This window comes from Cherax quadricarinatus, chromosome 16 (genome assembly GCF_038502225.1).
Source record: "Cherax quadricarinatus isolate ZL_2023a chromosome 16, ASM3850222v1, whole genome shotgun sequence".
Taxonomy (NCBI): Eukaryota; Metazoa; Arthropoda; class Malacostraca; order Decapoda; family Parastacidae; genus Cherax; species Cherax quadricarinatus.
In genome coordinates, this window is record NC_091307.1 from 26,748,222 (window position 1) to 26,768,542 (window position 20,321).

The 20,321-nt window shown below is 53.3% G+C and overlaps 1 protein-coding gene across 4 annotated transcripts in view; it reads left to right on the top strand.

The window, feature by feature from the left end:
- Positions 1-20,321, top strand: part of Ih (hyperpolarization activated cyclic nucleotide gated potassium channel Ih) — a 632,623-nt gene that overhangs the window by 248,876 nt on the left and 363,426 nt on the right. For 2 of the 4 annotated variants that reach the window (XM_070085523.1, XM_070085522.1), the window contains exon 2: positions 12,858-13,685. In XM_070085523.1, coding sequence (XP_069941624.1) covers positions 12,858-13,685 — 828 coding nt within the window. Of the gene's footprint in view, positions 1-12,857; positions 13,686-20,321 lie in introns of those variants that run through there. The other 2 variants (XM_070085524.1, XM_053776964.2) reach the window with 2 other exon arrangements.

Here is a 20,321-nt window from a genome sequence, read left to right on the forward strand (position 1 = left end):
ACAATAGTCCATCTGGCAAAGTTAACATTTCGTTTGGTCTACATCTGGTGGTGGTGATATAACCTGCCAAAGATACTTGTAACCCAGCCGGAGCCGGGCAGTGCGCACCACACAGGATATCCGGCTGCTACGTTAGATGTCACCACCGTCCTTGCAAGCCCTGGTGCCAAGGGAAAGAGGGAGGGGGGTAGTGGTAGTGATGGTAGTAGTAGTAGTAGTGATTGTGGTGGTAGCAGTAGTAGTGGTTGTGGTTGTAGTGGTGGTGGTGGTGCAGATGGCGGCCCAGGAGACCAAGTATCTGCCCAGGAGACCAAGTATCTGCAACTTCTTCGACAAAGTCATTCTAGGTTATTCTGCTTGGAACTCACACACACTAACTCTTGTTCCCTCTCTGTTCATCCTCTGAGACTAGCAACTCTCACTGCTTTCCTCTTCTATCCTCCTCCTCCTCTTCCTCCTCCTCTTCCTCTTCCTCACTATCAGCCGTGTCTACCATCTACTACACCAGCAAACGAAGTGTAATATTAATGATTTGCAGATTGGAAGGATCAAAGATTTCGCTTGTAAATGGTATGGAAATACGGACACACCCTGGACAAGGATACTTACACACGGTTTAAGACATTAATTGAAAGAAACGTTTCGCCCAGGAGTGGTTTCATTAGTCTTAATTAATGTTTGGACGGAAGAAGCCAGCCATGAACGTCCCGAAATTTGCATAAGTATCGTCATCCAGCAGAAAGATTTCGGTTTAATGTTCTCAAATGGTTCACCGTCCCACTGACCCTAAATTACTGGGTTTCTTACCACTGCAGTGACAACAGTTCCACCAATATTTCCACCAGCTGAGACAACAGTTCCACCAGCTGAATGCAGATGTGTTCAAATTTCTTTCAAGACACTGAACGTAAATGTAATCCACATTCCCTAATTACCTTTTACATCAGAGTTACAGGTGCTCGAATATTATTTTTTGGCAAACTTAAGAATCTGTAAGACTCATAGACCACCCTGACTCCCTCACCACCCCCTGACTCCCTCACCACCCCACTGACACCCCCACCACCCCCTGACTCCCTCTCCACACCCTGACTCCCTCACCACCACACTGACTCCCTCACCACCCCCCTGACTCCCTCACCACCCCCCTGACACCCCCACCACCCCCTGACTCCCTCTCCACCCCCTGACTCCCTCACCACCCCACTGACACCCCCACCACCCCCTGACTCCCTCTCCACACCCTGACTCCCTCACCACCACACTGACTCCCTCACCACCCCCCTGACTCCCTCACCACCCCCTGACACCCCACCACCCCTGACTCCCTCTCCACCCCCTGACTCCCTCACCACCCCCTGACTCCCTCACCACCCCCCTGACACCCCCACCACCCCCTGACTCCCTCTCCACCCCCTGACTCCCTCACCACCCCCTGACTCCCTCACCACCCCCCTGACGCCCCCACCACCCCCTGACTCCCTCTCCACCCCCTGACTCCCTCACCACCCCCTGACTCCCTCACCACCACACTGACTCCCTCACCACCCCCCTGACTCCCTCACCACCCCCCTGACACCCCCACCACCCCCTGACTCCCTCTACATCCCCTGACTCCCTCACCACCACACTGACTCCCTCACCACCACACTGACTCCCTCACCACCCCCCTGACACCCTCACCACCCCCTGACTCCCTCACCACCCCCCTGACACCCTCACCACCCCCTGACTCCCTCACCACCCCCTGACTCCCTAACCACCCCCCTGACTCCCTCACCACAACCCTGACTCCCTCACCACCCCCCTGACTCCCTCACCACCCCCCCTGACTCCCTCACCACCCCACTGACTCCCTCACCACCGCCATGACTCCCTCACCACCCCCTGACACCCTCACCACCCCCCTGACTCCCTCACCACCCCCTGACTCACTCACCACCACCCTGACTCCCTCACAACCACCCTGACTCCCTCACCACCCCCCTGACTCACTCACCACCGCCATGACTCCCTCACCACCACCCTGACTCCCTCACCACCCCCCTGACTCCCTCACCCCGCTGACTCCCTCACCACCCCCCTGACTCCCGCACCACCACCCTGACTCGCCCACCACCCACCTGACTCCCTCACCACCCCCCTGACTCCCTCACCTCCACCTTGACTCCCTCACCACCCCCCTGACTCCCTCCCCACCGGCCGGACTCCCTTATCACCCCCCTGACTCCCTCACCACCACCCTGACTCCCTCACCACCCCCCTGACTCTCTCACCACCCCCCTGACTCCCTCACCACCACTCTGACTCCCTCACCACCCCACTGACTCCCTCACCACCCCCTGATTCCCTCACCACCACCCTGACTCACCACTCCCCTGACTCCCTCACCCCCCCCCGGACTCACTCACCACCACCCTGACTCCCTCACCACCCCCCTGACTCCCTCACCACCTTCCTGACTCCCTCACCACCCCCGTGACTCCCTCCCCACCCCCCTGACGCTCTCAACACCCCCCTGACTCCCTCACCACCACTCTGACTCCCTCTCCACCCCCCTGACTCCCTCACCACTCCCTGACTCCTTCACCACCACCCTCACTCCCTCACCACCACCCTCACTCCCTCACCACCCCCCTGACTCCCTCACCACCACCTGACTCCCTCACCACCCCGTGACTCCCTCACCACCCCCCTGACTCCCTCGCCACCACCCTGACTCCCTCACCACCCCCCTGACTCCCTCACCACTCCCTGACTCACTCACCACCACCCTGATTCCCTCACCACCTCCCTGACTCCCTCACCACCCCCCTGACTCCCTCACCACCCCCTGACTCACTCACCACCCCCCGACTCCCTCGCCACCACCCTGACTCCCTCACCACCCCCCTGACTCCCTCACCACTCCCTGACTCACTCACCACCACCCTGATTCCCTCACCACCTCCCTGACTCCCTCACCACCCCCCTGACTCCCTCACCACCCCCTGACTCCCTCACCACCCTCCCTGACTCCCTCACCACCCCCTGATTCCCTCACCACCCCCCTGACTCCCTCACCACCCCTCTGACTCCCTCACCACCCCCGGACTCCCTCACCACCACCCTCACTCCCTCACCACCCCCCTGACTCCCTCACCACCACCTGACTCCCTCACCACCCCCTGACTCCCTCACCACCCCCCTGACTCCCTCGCCACCACCCTGACTCCCTCACCACCCCCCTGACTCCCTCACCACCCCCTGACTCCCTCACCACCACCCTGACTCCCTCACCACCTCCCTGACTCCCTCACCACCCCCCTGACTCCCTCACCACCCCCGGACGCCCTCACCACCCTCCCTGACTCCCTCACCACCCCTCTGACTCCCTCACCATCCCCTGACTCCCTCACCACCACCCTCACTCCCTCACCACCCCCCTGACTCCCTCACCACCACCTGACTCCCTCACCACCCCCTGACTCCCTCCCCACCCCCCTGACTCCCTCGCCACCACCCTGACTCCCTCACCACCCCCCTGACTCCCTCACCACCCCCTGATTCACTCACCACCACCCTGACTCCCTCACCACCTCCCTGACTCCCTCACCACCCCCCTGACTCCCTCACCACCCCCTGACTCCCTCACCACCCTCCCTGACTCCCTCACCACCCCCTGATTCCCTCACCACCCTCCCTGACTCCCTCACCACCACCCTGACTCCCTCACCACCCCCTTGACTCCCTCACCACCCCCCTGGCACATACATCTCACCACCACCCTGACACATCTCACCACCCCCTGACTCTCTCACCAACCCCCTGAAACATCTCACCCCTACCCTGACACATCTCACCACCCCCCTGACTCCTTCACCACCCCCCTGACACATCTCACCCCCACCCTGACACATCTCACCACCCCATGACTCCATCAACATCCCCCTGACACATCTCACCCCCCCCCTGACACATCTCACCACTCCCCTGACTCCTTAACCACCCACCTGGCACATCTCACCCCCACCCTGACACATCTCACCCCCACCCTGACTCCCTCACCACCCCCCTGACACATCTCACCCCCACCCTGACACATCTCACACACACCCTGACTCCCTCACCACCCCCTGACACAGCTCACCCCCACCCTGACACATCTCTCCCCCACCCTGACTCCCTAACCACCCCTCCTGGCACATCTCACCACCCTCCTGACTCCCTCACCACCTCCCTGGCTCCCTAACCACCCCCTGACACATCTCACCCCCCTGACTCCCTCACCACCACCCTGACAACTTAACCACCCCCCTGACACATCTCACCACCCCACTGACACCCTCACCACCACCCTGACTCCCTAACCACCCCCCATGACACATCTCACCACCCCCCTGACTCCTTAGCTACCCCTCTGGGACATCTCACCCCCACCCTGACACATCTCACCCCCACCCTGACTAACTCACCCCACCCTGACACATCACATCCCCACCCGGACTCCCTAACCACCCCCTGACACATCTCACCCCCACCTTGACACATCTCACCCCCACCCTGACTCCCTAACCACCCCCCTGACACATCTAGCTACCCCCTGACTTTCTCACCACCACCCCGACTCCCTAACCACCCCCTGACACATCTCACCCCACCCTGACTCCCTCACCACCACCCTGACTCCCTCACCACCACCCTGGCTCCCTAACCACCCCCCTGACACATCTCACCCTCACCCTTACTCCCTCACCACCACCCTGACAAATCTCACCCACACCCTGACTCCCTAACCAACCCCTGACACATCTCACCCTCACCGTTACTCCCTCACCACCACCCTGACAAATCTCACCCACACCCTGACTCCCTCACCACCACCCTGACACATTTCACCCCCACCCTGACTCCATCACCACCACCCTGACACATCTCACCCCCCTGACTCCCTCACCATCCCCCTGACACATCTCACCCCCACCATGACACCATCATCACCACCCTGACACCCTCACCACCACCCTGACACCCTCACCACCACCCTGACACCCTCACCACCACCCTGACACCCTCACCACAACCCTGACACCCTCACCACCATCCTGATACACTCACCACCACTCTGACACCCTCACCAGCACACTGACACCCTCACCACCATCGTGACTCCGTCACCACCACCCTGACACCCTCACCACCACCCTGACAACCTCACCACCACCCTGACACCCTCGCCACCACCCTGACACCCTCACCACCACCCTGACACCCTCCCAACCACCCTGACTCCGTCACCACCACTCAGACACCCTCACCACCACCCTGACACCCTCACCACCACCCTGACATCCTCACCACCACCCTGACACCCTCACCACCACCCTGACACCCTTCCCACCACCCTGACACCCTCACCACCACCCTGACTCCGTCACCACCACCCTGACTCCGTCACCACCACCCTGACACCCTCACCACCACCCTGACACCCTCACCACCACCCTGACACCCTCACCACCACCCTGACACCCTCACCACCACCCTGACACCCTCACCACCACCCTGACACCCTCACCACAACCCTGACACCCTCACCACCATCCTGATACACTCACCACCACCCTGACACCCTCACCAGCACACTGACACCCTCACCACCATCGTGACTCCGTCACCACCACCCTGACACCCTCACCAATACCCTGACACCCTCACCACCACCCTGACACCCTCGCCACCACCCTGACACCCTCACCACCACCCTGACACCCTCCCCACCACCCTGACTCCGTCACCACCACTCAGACACCCTCACCACCACCCTGACACCCTCACCACCACCCTGACATCCTCACCACCACCCTGACACCCTCACCACCACCCTGACACCCTCACCACCACCCTTACACCCTCACCACCACCCTGACTCCGTCACCACCACCCTGACTCCGTCACCACCACCCTGACACCCTCACCATCACCCTGACACCCTCACCACCAGCCTGACACCCTCACCACCACCCTGACACCCTCACCACCACCCTAACGCCCTCACCACCACCCTGACACCCTCACCACCACCCTGAAACCCTCACCACCACCCTGACACCCTCACCACCACCCTGACACCCTCACCACCACCCTGACTCCGTCACCACCACCCTGACACCCTCACCACCACCCTGACTCCGTCCCCACCACCCTGACACCCTCACCACCACCATGACTCTGTCACCACCACCCTGACACCCTCACCACCACCCTGATACCCTCACCACCACCCTGACACCCTCACCACCACCCTGACACCCTCACCACCACCCTGACACCCTCACCACCATCCTGACACCCTCACCACCACCCTGACACCCTCACCACCACCCTGACACCGTCACCACCACCCTGACACCCTCACCACCATCCTGATACCCTCCCCATAACCCTGACACCATCACCACCACCCTGACACCCTCACCACCACCCTGACACCCTCACCACCACCCTGACATCCTCACCACCACCCTGACACCCTCACCACCACCCTGACACCCTCACCACCACCCTGACACCCTCACCACCACCCTGACACCCTCACCACCACCCTGACATCCTCACCACCACCCTGACACCCTCACCACCACCCTGACACCCTCACCACCACCCTGACACCCTCACCACCACCCTGACATCGTCACCACCACCCTGACATCCTCACCACCACCCTGACATCCTCACCACCACCCTGACATCCTTACCACCACCCTGACATCCTCACCACCACCCTGACACCCTCACCACCACCCTGACACCCTCACCACCACCCTGACACCCTCACCACCACCCTGACACCCTCACCACCACCCTGACACCCTCACCACCACCCTGACACCCTCACCACCACCCTGACACCCTCACCACCACCCTGACACCCTCACCACCACCCTGACATCCTCACCACCACCCTGACATCCTCACCACCACCCTGACATCCTCACCACCTCCCTGACACCCTCACCACCACCCTGACACCCTCACCACCACCCTGACACCTTCACCACCACCCAGACACCATCACCACCACCCTGACACCCTCACCACCACCCTGACACCCTCACCACCACCCTGACACCCTCACCACCACCCTGACATCCTCACCACCACCCTGACATCCTCACCACCACCCTGACACCCTCACCACCACCCTGACACCCTCACCACCACCCTGACACCCTCACCACCACCCTGACACCCTCACCACCACCCTGACACCCTCACCACCACCCTGACACCCTCACCACCACCCTGACACCCTCACCACCACCCTGACACCCTCACCACCACCCTGACATCCTCACCACCACCCTGACACCCTCACCACCACCCTGACACCCTCACCACCACCCTGACACCCTCACCACCACCCTGACACCCTCACCACCACCCTGACACCCTCACCACCACCCTGACACCCTCACCACCACCCTGACACCCTCACCACCACCCTGACATCCTCACCACCACCCTGACACCCTCACCAACACCCTGACATCCTCACCACCACCCTGACACCCTCACCACCACCCTGACACCCTCACCACCATCCTGATACACTCACCACCACCCTGACACCCTCACCAGCACACTGACACCCTCACCACCATCGTGACTCCGTCACCACCACCCTGACACCCTCACCACCACCCTGACACCCTCACCACCACCCTGACACCCTCACCACCACCCTGACACCCTCACCACCACGCTGACACCCTCACCACCACGCTGACACCCTCACCACCACCCTGACACCCTCACCACCACCCTGACACCCTCACCACCACCCTGACACCCTCACCACCATCCTGATACACTCACCACCACCCTGACACCCTCACCAGCACACTGACACCCTCACCACCATCGTGACTCCGTCACCACCACCCTGACACCCTCACCACCACCCTGACACCCTCACCACCATCCTGATACACTCACCACCACCCTGACACCCTCACCACCACGCTGACACCCTCACCACCACGCTGACACCCTCACCACCACCCTGACACCCTCACCACCACCCTGACACCCTCACCACCACCCTGACACCCTCACCACCACCCTGACACCCTCACCACCATCCTGATACACTCACCACCACCCTGACACCCTCACCAGCACACTGACACCCTCACCACCATCGTGACTCCGTCACCACCACCCTGACACCCTCACCACCACCCTGACACCCTCACCACCACCCTGACACCCTCACCACCACCCTGACACCCTCACCACCACGCTGACACCCTCACCACCACGCTGACACCCTCACCACCACCCTGACACCCTCACCACCACCCTGACACCCTCACCACCACCCTGACACCCTCACCACCACCTCCCTGACTCAACAACCTTTTCTTTTGAGTTTTTAATTTTGGTTTGCCTAAAAAACAACGTTTTAAGCTTTTTATGATATCCCCCAGGCACTTCTGGCAGCGTAAGTTGTCTTACGTCTGGCAGTGTAAGTTGTCTTACTTCTGGCAGCGTGAGTTGTCTTACGTCTGGCAGCGTAAGTAGTCTTACTCCTGGGAGCGTGAGTTGTCTTACGCCTGGCAGCGTGAAACTAAGACAACTTGCTTGAACTTCATCTATGGATCGTCTTCTAAAGTAGCTGAAGGCGCGAGTCGTCTGAAGGTACTTTGAAATATAGCTGAATTCGTCAACAGATTGCTGTGACGTAGCTGTAGTTATTCTTCAGCACTTGTAAGACACTCACTGGAAACACTTGAAGACTCTTGTTACAACCACCTAATGATCTTTTGGAGCACTTTAAATAACTGTTAAAACAACGAGAATAAGTGTGGTAAAGAAGAAGAAAGTGAAAGCTGGGGAGGATAGTTGTCTTGAAGCTGTCATCAAGAGTCTCCCCAACTCTTGTTGGGGCTGGGGAGGATAGTTGTCTTGAAGCTGTCATCAAGAGTCTCCCCAACTCTTGTTGGGGATGGGGAGGATAGTTGGCTTGAAGCTGTCATCAAGAGTCTCCCCAACTCTTGTTGGGGCTGGGGAGGATAGTTGTCTTGAAGCTGTCATCAAGAGTCTCCCCAACTCTTGTTGGGGCTGGGGAGTTTAGTTGGCTTGAAGCTGTCATCAAGAGTCTCCCCAACTCTTGTTGGGGCTGGGGAGGATAGTTGGCTTGAAGCTGTCATCAAGAGTCTCCCCAACTCTTGCGTCTGAATGATAGTAACTTAACATATATTGTTTTTAACCCCCAGTGATCCTCCCGTTGCTTCCTTACTCTTGCCTCACTCACATGTCCCATATATTCTTTATCTATATCCTCTTCCTACTTTCCCCATTACCCTTTAATTTCCTTCTATCCTCTCATTTCACCTCTTCAGGTCACTCTCCCACTTATTATCTCATCTTCCAAAAATAAAAGAATTGCATATATGTATTTTAGGCGGTTCACTCCGAAGGCTGATGTCAACGGGCAGAGGCTGGGAAAGGAAGGCTTTTGATGTTCTAAATTTTTGCTTACATTCCAAGGGCTTCAGGTGCCAATAAGGTCTGTGATCTTCTTGTTGCTGGTTTATAGGGCCACTGGCAGCTTATTCCGTATGGAGCTCAGATTTGTTTCATTAATTACATTCTCCGAAATTTATCCTGTCACTAGCAGTGATCATTGCTGCCCTTTGCTGCCTCTCTATCGCTCTCTCTCACTCTCTCTCAAACAAAAAAGAAAGAGTAATTGATCCTTGAGAGCAAACAGCTTCGAGAGCCATTGACCTTGCAGCTTTCTTGAGAGCTGTTGACCTCAAGAGCCACGAACAACCCTCAGAGTCAGTGACCTCGAATGCCTGTAACGATTGACCTTCCTGGTCAATTCTTCGAGAGCCTTTGGTCTTCTTGAGTCATTGAAAGTAAGTCGGTGACCTTCACGAATCATTGATCTCGAGTTAGTGATCTATAGAACCATTAACCTCAAAATCTACTAACTTGGACAGCACCTAATTAAGCTCTAGAAGCCCGAGTAATGGCATGGCGTGACATGGCAATTCTGGCACCTCTGACACAGTAAGGTGGTAATAGATCCTTGCACTGTTACCATAAATATCTTTCCGTCTATGAGTAATTTTACGCCTCTTTCCCAATCACTGCCCCATCACTGAACTATCACGCCCCTATCACTGCCCCATCACTGCTCCATTACTGCCAGTGGCGAAACATGCCAACTGTAATTTATACATAGGACACTTATACAAACTTAGGCAACTTTACTATTATCGAAACGTTTTGAAAACCAAGTGACTTTTTCTTCGGACAAATAAACCCGCTGGAGGCTTTATCTGTCCAAAGGTTACTTAATACTGCATGACTTTTTTTTTTTTAATTTCTGGGCGTTATATACCTTATTTGTTAACAAGTAAATCAGACTCTAGTTTGGGACAATTACACTTCTGAAGATATTTTATTTTGAGGCTGCAACTGTTAGGTAAGACACATATGCAACAGTTAGGTATCTTTATTTTGAAACGTTTCGCCTACACAGTAGGCTTCTTCAGTCGAGTACAGAAAAGTTGATAGAAGCAGAAGATACTTGAAGACGATGTAATCAGTCCATCACCCTTAAAGTTTTGAGGTGGTCAGTCCCTCAGTCTGGAGAAGAGCATTGTTCCGTTGTCTGAAACAATATGAGTCTCCCCATATTGTTTCAGACAACGGAACAATGCTCTTCTCCAGACTGAGGGACTGACCACCTCAAAACTTTAAGGGTGATGGACTGATTACATCGTCTTCAAGTATCTTCTGCTTCTATCAACTTTTCTGTACTCGACTGAAGAAGCCTACTGTGTAGGCGAAACGTTTCGAAATAAAGATACCTAACTGTTGCATATGTGTCTTACCTAACAATCTGTCGGTATTTTATACCATTTTAATGAGGCTGCAACTGTTTACTTAATGTCAGATGATAATTTATTAAGAATCCAGGCAAGTGTGGGGCCCTGCCCTTGAAGGTAGCTTGTGTGTGGGGCCCTGCCCTTGAAGGTATCTTGTGTGTGGGGCCCTGCCCATGAGGGGATTTTGTGTGTGGGGCCCTGCCCTTGAAGGTAGCTTGTGTGTGGGGCCCTGCCCATGAGGGGATTTTGTGTGTGGGGCCCTGCCCTTGAAGGTAGCTTGTGTGTGGGGCCCTGCCCTTGAAGGTAGCTTGTGTGTGGGGCCCTGCCCTTGAAGGTATCTTGTGTGTGGGGCCCTGCCCATGAGGGGATTTTGTGTGTGGGGCCCTGCCCTTGAAGGTAGCTTGTGTGTGGGGCCCTGCCCATGAGGGGATTTTGTGTGTGGGGCCCTGCCCTTGAAGGTAGCTTGTGTGTGGGGCCCTGCCCTTGAAGGTAGCTTGTGTGTGGGGCCCTGCCCTTGAAGGTATCTTGTGTGTGGGGCCCTGCCCATGAGGGGATTTTGTGTGTGGGGCCCTGCCCTTGAAGGTAGCTTGTGTGTGAGGCCCTGCCCTTGAAGGTAGTTTGTGTGTGGGGCCCTGCCCTTGAAGGTGGCTTGTGTGTGGGGCCCTGCCCTTGAAGATAGCTTGTGTGTGGGGCCCTGCCCTTGAAGGTAGCTTGTGTGTGGGGCCCTGCCCTTGGAGGTAGCTTGTGTGTGGGGTACAGCCCTTGAAGGTAGCATGTGTGTGGGGCCCTGCCCTTGAAGGTAGCTTGTGTGTGGGGCCCTGCCCTTGAAGGTAGCTTGTGTGTGGGGCCCTGCCCTTGAAGGTAGCTTGTGTGTGGGGTCTTGCCCATGAGGGGAGCTTGTGTGTGTGGGATCCTGCCCATGATGAGTAAGCTTGTGTGTGGGGCCCTACCCATGAGGTGCAGATTGTGTGGGGGCACTGCCCATGAAGTGGAGCTTGAGTGGAGGCACTGCCCATGAGGTGGAGCTTGTGTTGGGGTCCTACCCATGAGGTGGAGCTTGTGTTGGGGCCCTACCCATGAGGTGGAGCTTGTGTTGGGGTCCTACCCATGAGGTGGAGCTTGTGTTGGGGTCCTACCCATGAGGTGGAGCTTGTGTTGGGGTCCTACCCATGAGGTGGAGCTTGTGTTGGGGTCCTACCCATGAGGTGGAGCTTGTGTTGGGGTCCTACCCATGAGTTGGAGCTTGTGTTGGGGTCCTACCCATGAGGTGGAGCTTGTGTTGGGGTCCTACCCTTGAGGTGGAGCTTGTGTTGGGGTCCTACCCTTGAGGTGGAGCTTGTGTTGGGGTCCTACCCTTGAGGTGGAGCTTGTGTTGGGGTCCTACCCTTGAGGTGGAGCTTGTGTTGGGGTACTGTCCATAAAGATAAAGCCCTTGCAACAGCAAAGCACTTTGATAAAGCTCTTACAACAGCAAAGAACCTTAACGTTAATCTAACATGTGAACTTTGCACAGAGAAAAACACATTATATTCCCTGCACTGGTAAGCGCCGCATACGTTATTTATGCTGGTATTTTTAATCCATTAGCGCAAAGATTAAACATAATTTTTGCTTACTTTTTTAGGTAGATAAAAGATAGAATTTTGATACTGATGTTCCACTTGCGTTCACATGAAGTGAAGGAAAATAAGTTCATTGTTACAATTTGCAAGAATAATTGTTTACGTCTTTGAACGAAGAGTGAGTGATACGTTTTGCTTCCCAATTACATGTTAAAAACGTCAGATTAGCTGGGATGTGGTAGTAGTTATCGTAGAGATAACTAATGCAGCAGTAGTAGTTATAGTAAAGATAACTAAGGTAGAAGTAGTAGCTATCGTAGAGATAACTAAAATATCAGTATTTATCGTAGAAGTAACTATATGTGTAGACGAGGTAGTGTGACTTACAAAAGTTCTTCTTGCGTTACAGGGACAGCGAGCGGGACCTGGGAGAGTACCGGGACGCTGACCTTGGTTCTGGTTCCCTCTCTGGCAGCGGCTCTGGGGCAGCTGGAGGCGGTGCTGGGGGCGTGGCAGGTGGTGGAGGTCCTGGAGGCGGGGTAGGAGGTGGCAGCAGCAGCAGCAGTACCGGCAGCGCTGTAATCAGGTCCCGAGGAGTGATGGGCAGCGGGGCGGGGTCACTGGCGTCGGGAGGCGGAGCCAACGGTCCCATGGCCAACGGAGGAGGAGGAGGAGCAACGGAAACAGGCGGGGCTACGCGAGATGGCACTAACGGAGGCGGCAGTGGGGGCCGCCGCACCCAGCGTCTGCCTAGTCTTCGGCTGGCCAACGGTCGCGTGGCTGTTACCGGCCCTCTGACCAACTCCGAAGAGGAGGTAAGGTCTCCGAGGTCGGCCACACTCAAGGACGACATCAAGATCTCAGTAGAGACGACCACATGCACGGACTCGCTGGTCACCGCCGTTGAGGATGAAACAGCCTTCGTGAACGACTACATCTCCCCAGAGATGAATTACCGGGATGTTAGCAAAGTGCACTTCGGGGGAGACGATGTTTCGCTATACGGCACGCCGAAGGAGGAGCTGGGACCCGGGCAGCTGTGTGTGGGTTCCACCGGAGCCTCCACAGGGGTGGAACCCAAGCCTTCGTTCCTCAAAAACCAGCTGCAGGCTCTCTTCCAACCCACGGACAACAGATTAGCCATGAAACTCTTTGGCTCGAAGAAAGCGCTCATGAAGGAGCGCATAAGACAGAAAGCTGCAGGTCACTGGATTATACATCCTTGCTCCAATTTCAGGTGAGTAATGACTAGTGTTTATTTTTCCTGCGTTGATAACTAATGCATTTATTTAGCACTGACAGGTGAGTAATCATTGATCAAGCATTAACTGATGAGTATTGACTGATTGATTATTATTGCGATGTCAGGCGAGTACAGACATGCAAGAGGTAAGTACGGACTGGCTTAGTACTCTCCGGGTTTATATATTTACTCAAATATTTAATGATTCGTAACAAAAGCTGTTCGATGCTCAAACATCAACATTCACGGATCTTTATAAGGTGATCAAGTACTCCAGAACATCAACATTTGATTACATTTACGTACTGTGTATAAACGTTTTTGCAACACTGAGGCTGGAACAACAATGTGGCTGGAACAACATCGTGGTTGTAATAAGACTGTGGCTGGAACAATTCACAAACACTCCACAATATCGTAAATGGTACAGTTCACTACTATACTGTCGTTGGAACAATTCACAAACTATCCACAGTATCTTGGTTCACAAAACCGTTGATGGAACAATTCACAATAACACTGCTGATGAAACAATTCACAACAACACTGTTGATGGAACAATTAATAACAACACTATTGCTGGAACAATTCTTAACAACACTGTTGATGGAACAATTTACAACAACACTGTTGATGGAAATATTCACAATACTGTTAATGGAACAATTCACAACAACACTGCTGATGGAACAAGCCTTAACAACACTGCTGATGGAACAATTCACAACAACACTGTAGATGGAACAATTCGCAACAACACTGTTGATGGAACAATTTACAACAACACTGTTGATGGAATAATTCACAACAACACTGTTGATGGAACAATTCACAACAACACTGTTGATGGAACAATTCACAACAACACTGTTGATGGAACAATTCACAGCAACACTGTTGATGGAATAATTCACAACAACACTGTTGATGGAACAATTCACAACAACACTGTTGATGGAACAAGCCTTAACAACACTGTTGATGGAACAATTCACAACAACACTGTTGATGGAACAAGCCTTAACAACACTGTTGATGGAACAATTCACAGCAACACTGTTGATGGAACAAGCCTTAACAACACTGTTGATGGAACAATTCACAACAACACTGTTGATGGAACAATTCACAACAACACTGTTGATGGAACAATTCACAACAACACTGTTGATGGAACAATTCACAGCAACACTGTTGATGGAACAATTCACAAATAACCCACAATTAGAAGAACTTGACCAAGTATCTGTCCGTCATAGACCATTATGGTCCAGGACTGATCCACACGTCGTGTGTGTGTGTGTGTGTGTGTGTGTGTGTGTGTGTGTGTGTGTGTGCGTGCATAAAACACCTTCCTACACACCTGTGTATGTGTAAAACACCTTCCTACACACATGTGTACGTATAAAACACCTTCCTATATATCTGTGTACGTATAAAACACTTTCCTACATACCTGTGTGCATAAAACACCTTCCTACACACCTGTGTTCTTCAGAAAACTCTGAGTATAAACACGTGTGTGTGTACAGAGTGTTAACCTTAGTATACACATCTGTTACGGGTAAAAAAGAAAATACACTTTTACACCTGTTTAGAATGTGTGTGTGAGGGGGGGTAGGGGGGTTGAGCCCTAGCTCCTGAACCCGCTTCGTACACTTTGACTGAGGTAGACGTCACCTGTAGTGTTGTGACTCTGTCTTTCACGTTCCCCATTTATCCACCTCTCCATTCATCCACTTCTTTCCTCACTCATCTCTCTCTCTCTCTCTCTCTCTCTCTCTCTCTCTCTCTCTCTCTCTCTCTCTCTCTCTCTCTCTCTCTCTCTCTCTCTCTTTCACACAGTTTCCACTTATTCCTGTCTCCCTCGCCCAATAATTCCCTCTTTCTCTCCACACATCATCATCGTTATGTTCTCTCGTCTGTGCCATCTTTATCACCATCTGTGCCACCTCCTCTCTCTTCACCCCTCACTTACCCTACCCTCATTTATTTTTCCCCTCCCGTCACCTCTCTACTTTTTTCACTTTCCTTTCTCTTACTCTTCTCTCTCTTTCCACTTCTCCTCTTCCTCCCCCTTAACTCCTTCTCACATCCTCCTCACCTGCTCCTCCTCACCTGTTCCTCAACTGCACCTCATCTGCTCCTCATCTACACCTTACCTGCTCCTCCTCACCTGCTCCTCAGCTGTACCTCAGCTGCTCCTCAGCTGCTCCTCACCTGCTCCTCACCTGCACCTCAGCTGCTTCTCACTTGCTCCTCACCTGCTCCTCACCTGCACCTCACCTGTTCCTCACCTGCTCCTCCTCACCTGCTCCTCACCTGCATCTCAACTGCTCCTCAGCTGCTCCTCCCCTGCACCTCAGCTGCTCCTCACCTGCACCTCAGCTGCTCCTCACCTGCTTCTCACCTGGCCTCCTCACCTACTCCTCACCTGCTCCTCCTCACCTGCACCTCACCTACTCCTCACCTGCTCCTCCTCACCTGCACCTCGCCTACTCCTCACCTGCTCCTCCTCACCTGCTCCTCACTCGCTAGTCACCCACAACCTTCACCTTATTGCTTCACCTCACTCTCAAAATAGCTCAGTTTCCCCTTCATGTCTATCTACGTCCCCTCTCAGCTCCTGTGTCCCCTCTCAGCTAATGTGTTCCCTCTCAGCTCCTGTGTCCCCTCTCAGCTCCTGTGTCCCCTCTCAGCTAATGTGTTCCCTCTCAGCTCCTGTGTCCCCTCTCAGCTCCTGTGTCCCCTCTCAGCTCCTGTGTCCCCTCTCAGCTCCTGTGTCCCCTCTCAGCTCCTGTGTCCCCTCTCAGCTCCTGTGTCCCCTCTCAGCTCCTGTGTTCCCTCTCAGCTCCTGTGTTCCCTCTCAGCTCCTGTGTCCCCTCTCAGCTCTGGTGTTGCTGCTACTACTAATACGACGTACTACTACTGACTACTTCTTTTACTACTACTACTGTTACTTCTACTACTACTACTGCTGCTACTGCTACTACTACTACTACTACTACTACTAGTGGTACTTCCTTCTCTCGCCTCCTCAGCATTGTTTTCTGACCTTCTCTAGTGTCTGGTCTCGCCTGGGACTTGACAATGGTTCACGACTGGAGTTCAAAAGTTTGAAGTTTGAACTTCAGTGAACTAAAATACTTTGCGTGTTAATTTTGAACTTAAAGTTGATTCAGATTTTGTTCTTTTAATGAGAGAGTGAAATGTAGAGGCATGGTTGTGATGGTAGAGTCATGGTTGTGATGGTAGAGTCATGGTTGTGATGGTAGGGTCATGGTTGTGATGGTAGAGTCATGGTTGTGATGGTAGAGTCATGGTTGTGATGGTAGGGTCATGGTTGTGATGGTAGGGTCATGGTTGTGATGGTAGGGTCATGGTGGTGATGGTAGGGTCATGGTTGTGATGGTAGAGTCATGGTTGTGATGGTAGAGTCATGGTTGTGATGGTAGGGTCATGGTTGTGATGGTAGAGTCATGGTTGTGATGGTAGAGTCATGGTTGTGATGGTAGGGTCATGGTTGTGATGGTAGAGTCATGGTTGTGATGGTAGGGTCATGGTTGTGATGGTAGGGTCATGGTTGTGATGGTAGGGTCATGGTGGTGATGGTAGGGTCATGGTTGTGATGGTAGAGTCATGGTTGTGATGGTAGAGTCATGGTTGTGATGGTAGGGTCATGGTTGTGATGGTAGGGTCATGGTGGTGATGGTAGGGTCATGGTTGTGATGGTAGGGTCATGGTGGTGATGGTAGGGTCATGGTTGTGATGGTAGGGTCATGGCTGTGATGGTAGGGTCATGGTTGTGATGGTAGGGTCATGGTTGTGATGGTAGGGTCATGGTTGTGATGGTAGGGTCATGGTTGTGATGGTAGGGTTATGGTTGTGATGGTAGAGTCATGGTTGTGATGGTAGAGTCATGGTTGTGATGGTAGGGTCATGGTTGTGATGGTAGGGTCATGGTTGTGATGGTAGAGTCATGGTTGTGATGGTAGAGTCATGGTTGTGGTGGTAGAGTCATGGTTGTGATGGTAGAGTCATGGTTGTAATGGTAGGGTAATGATGGTGATGGTAGGGACATGGTGGTGATGGTAGAGTCATGGTTGTGATGGTAGGGTCATGGTGGTGATGGTAGGGACATGGTGGTGATGGTAGAGTCATGGTTGTGATGGTAGAGCCATGATGGTGATGGTAGGGACATGGTGGTGATGGTAGAGTCATGGTTGTGATGGTAGAGTCATGTTGGTGATGGTAGGGACATGGTGGTGATGGTAGAGTCATGGTTGTGATGGTAGAGTCATGGCGGTGATGGTAGAGTCATGATTGTGATGGTAGAGTCATGGTTGTAACGGAAGGGTCATGGTGGTGATGGTAGGGACATGGTGGTGATGGTAGGGTCATGGTTGTGATGGTAGGGTCATGGCTGTGATGGTAGGGTCATGGTTGTGATGGTAGAGTCATGGTTGTGATGGTAGAGTCATGGTTGTGATGGTAGGGTCATGGTTGTGATGGTAGGGTCATGGTTGTGATGGTAGAGTCATGGTGGTGATGGTAGGGTCATGGTTGTGATGGTAGAGTCATGGTTGTGATGGTAGGGTCATGGTTGTGATGGTAGAGTCATGGTTGTGATGGTAGGGTCATGGTTGTGATGGTAGGGTCATGGTTGTGATGGTAGGGTCATGGTGGTGATGGTAGGGTCATGGTTGTGATGGTAGAGTCATGGTGGTGATGGTAGGGTCATGGTAGTGATGGTAGAGTCATGGTGGTGATGGTAGGGTCATGGTAGTGATGGTAGAGTCATGGTGGTGATGGTAGGGTCATGGTAGTGATGGTAGAGTCATGGTTGTGATGGTAGGGTCATGGTTGTGATGGTAGGGTCATGGTTGTGATGGTAGGGTCATGGTGGTGATGGTAGGGTCATGGTTGTGATGGTAGAGTCATGGTGGTGATGGTAGGGTCATGGTAGTGATGGTAGAGTCATGGTGGTGATGGTAGGGTCATGGTAGTGATGGTAGAGTCATGGTTGTGATGGCAGGATCATGGTGGTGAGTGTAGAGTCATGGTGGTCATGGGAGGGTCATAGAGGTGCTGGTAGGTTCATGGTAGTGATAGTAGGTTTAAGGTATTCCTGGAGTATACCTGGAGAGGATTTTACAGGTCAACGCCCCAGGGGCCCGGTCCGTGACCAGGCTTCGTGGTGGATCAGGGCCTGATCAACCAGGTTGTTGTTGCCGGCCGCACGCAAACCGACGTATGAACCACAGCCCTGTTGGTCAGGTACTGACTTCATGTGCCTGTCCAGTTCATTCTTGAAGACAGCCAGGGGTCTTTAGGTAACCCCCTTATGTATGCTGGGAGGCAGTTGAACAGTCTTGGGCCTCTGGCACTTATTGTGTTGTTTCTTAACGTACTCATGGTGCCCCTGCTTTTCACTGGGGAGATGTTGCATCTCCTTCCAAGTCTTTTACTTTCGTAGGGATTGATTTTCGTGAGCCGATTTGAGACTAGTCCCTCTAGGATTTTAAAAGTGTATATAATGATGCAGCTTTCTCGCCTGCGTTCCAGGGAGTACAAATCAAGGGACTTAAACCGTTCCCAGTAATTTAGGTGCTTTATCGTACTTATACGTGCCGTGAAAGTTCTCTGTATATTCTCCAGGTCTGCAATTTCGCCTACCTTGAAAGGGACCGTTGTTGTGGCCTTTGAAAGTGAGATGCTCTGACATTATCACTCCCAGGTCCTTCACATTAGTTTTTCGATCTATTGTGTGATTGGAATTCGTTTTATATTCCGATACAGTTTTAATTTCCTCGAGTTTTCGATAGAGGAGTAATTGAAATTTGTGGTTATTGAACTTCATATTGTTTTATGCAGCCCATTTAAAGATTTGGTTGATGTCCGCTTGGTGACTTGCAGTGTCTTGCAGTGACTTGCAGTGTCTTGCAGTGACTTGCAGTGTCTTCGATGGATGACACTGTCTTACAAACTTGGGTGTCATCTGCAAGGGAAGTCACGGTGCTATTGCTTACATCTCTGTCTGTATCAGATATGAGGATGAGGAACAGGATGGGAGCAAGTACTGTACCTTGTGGAACAAATATTTTCACAGTAGTCGCCTCTGACTTTGTTTACTCTTACTCTCTGTGTTCTATTTATTAAGACGTTATAGATCCTTCTACTAACTTTTCCTGTTATTCCTTTGTCATGTATTTTGTCTGCTTTTACACCATAAACACACTAGTCGAAGGCTTTCACAAAGTCTGTGTAAACCTCATCTGTATTTTGTGTCGTCAAGAGCATCCAAGACCTTGTCATAGTGGTCCAGTAGTTTGGAGAGGCAGGAGCGACCTGCTCTGAACCCATGCTATCCTGGGATGTGCATGAGATGGGTATTTAAATGGGTGGCGATCTTGCTTCTTAGTAGGTTCATGGTAGTGATGGTAGGGTCATGATAGTAATGGTATGGTCATGATGGTGATGGTAGGGTCAGCTTAGTGATGGTGGGGTCTTGGTAGTAATGGTATGGTCATAATGGTGATGGTAGTGTCGGGGTAGTGACGGTAGGGTCATGGTGGATGGTGAACATGGAAGTATGGTAGCTGGTCCTCCCTCCCTCCCTTCCTAGCCTGC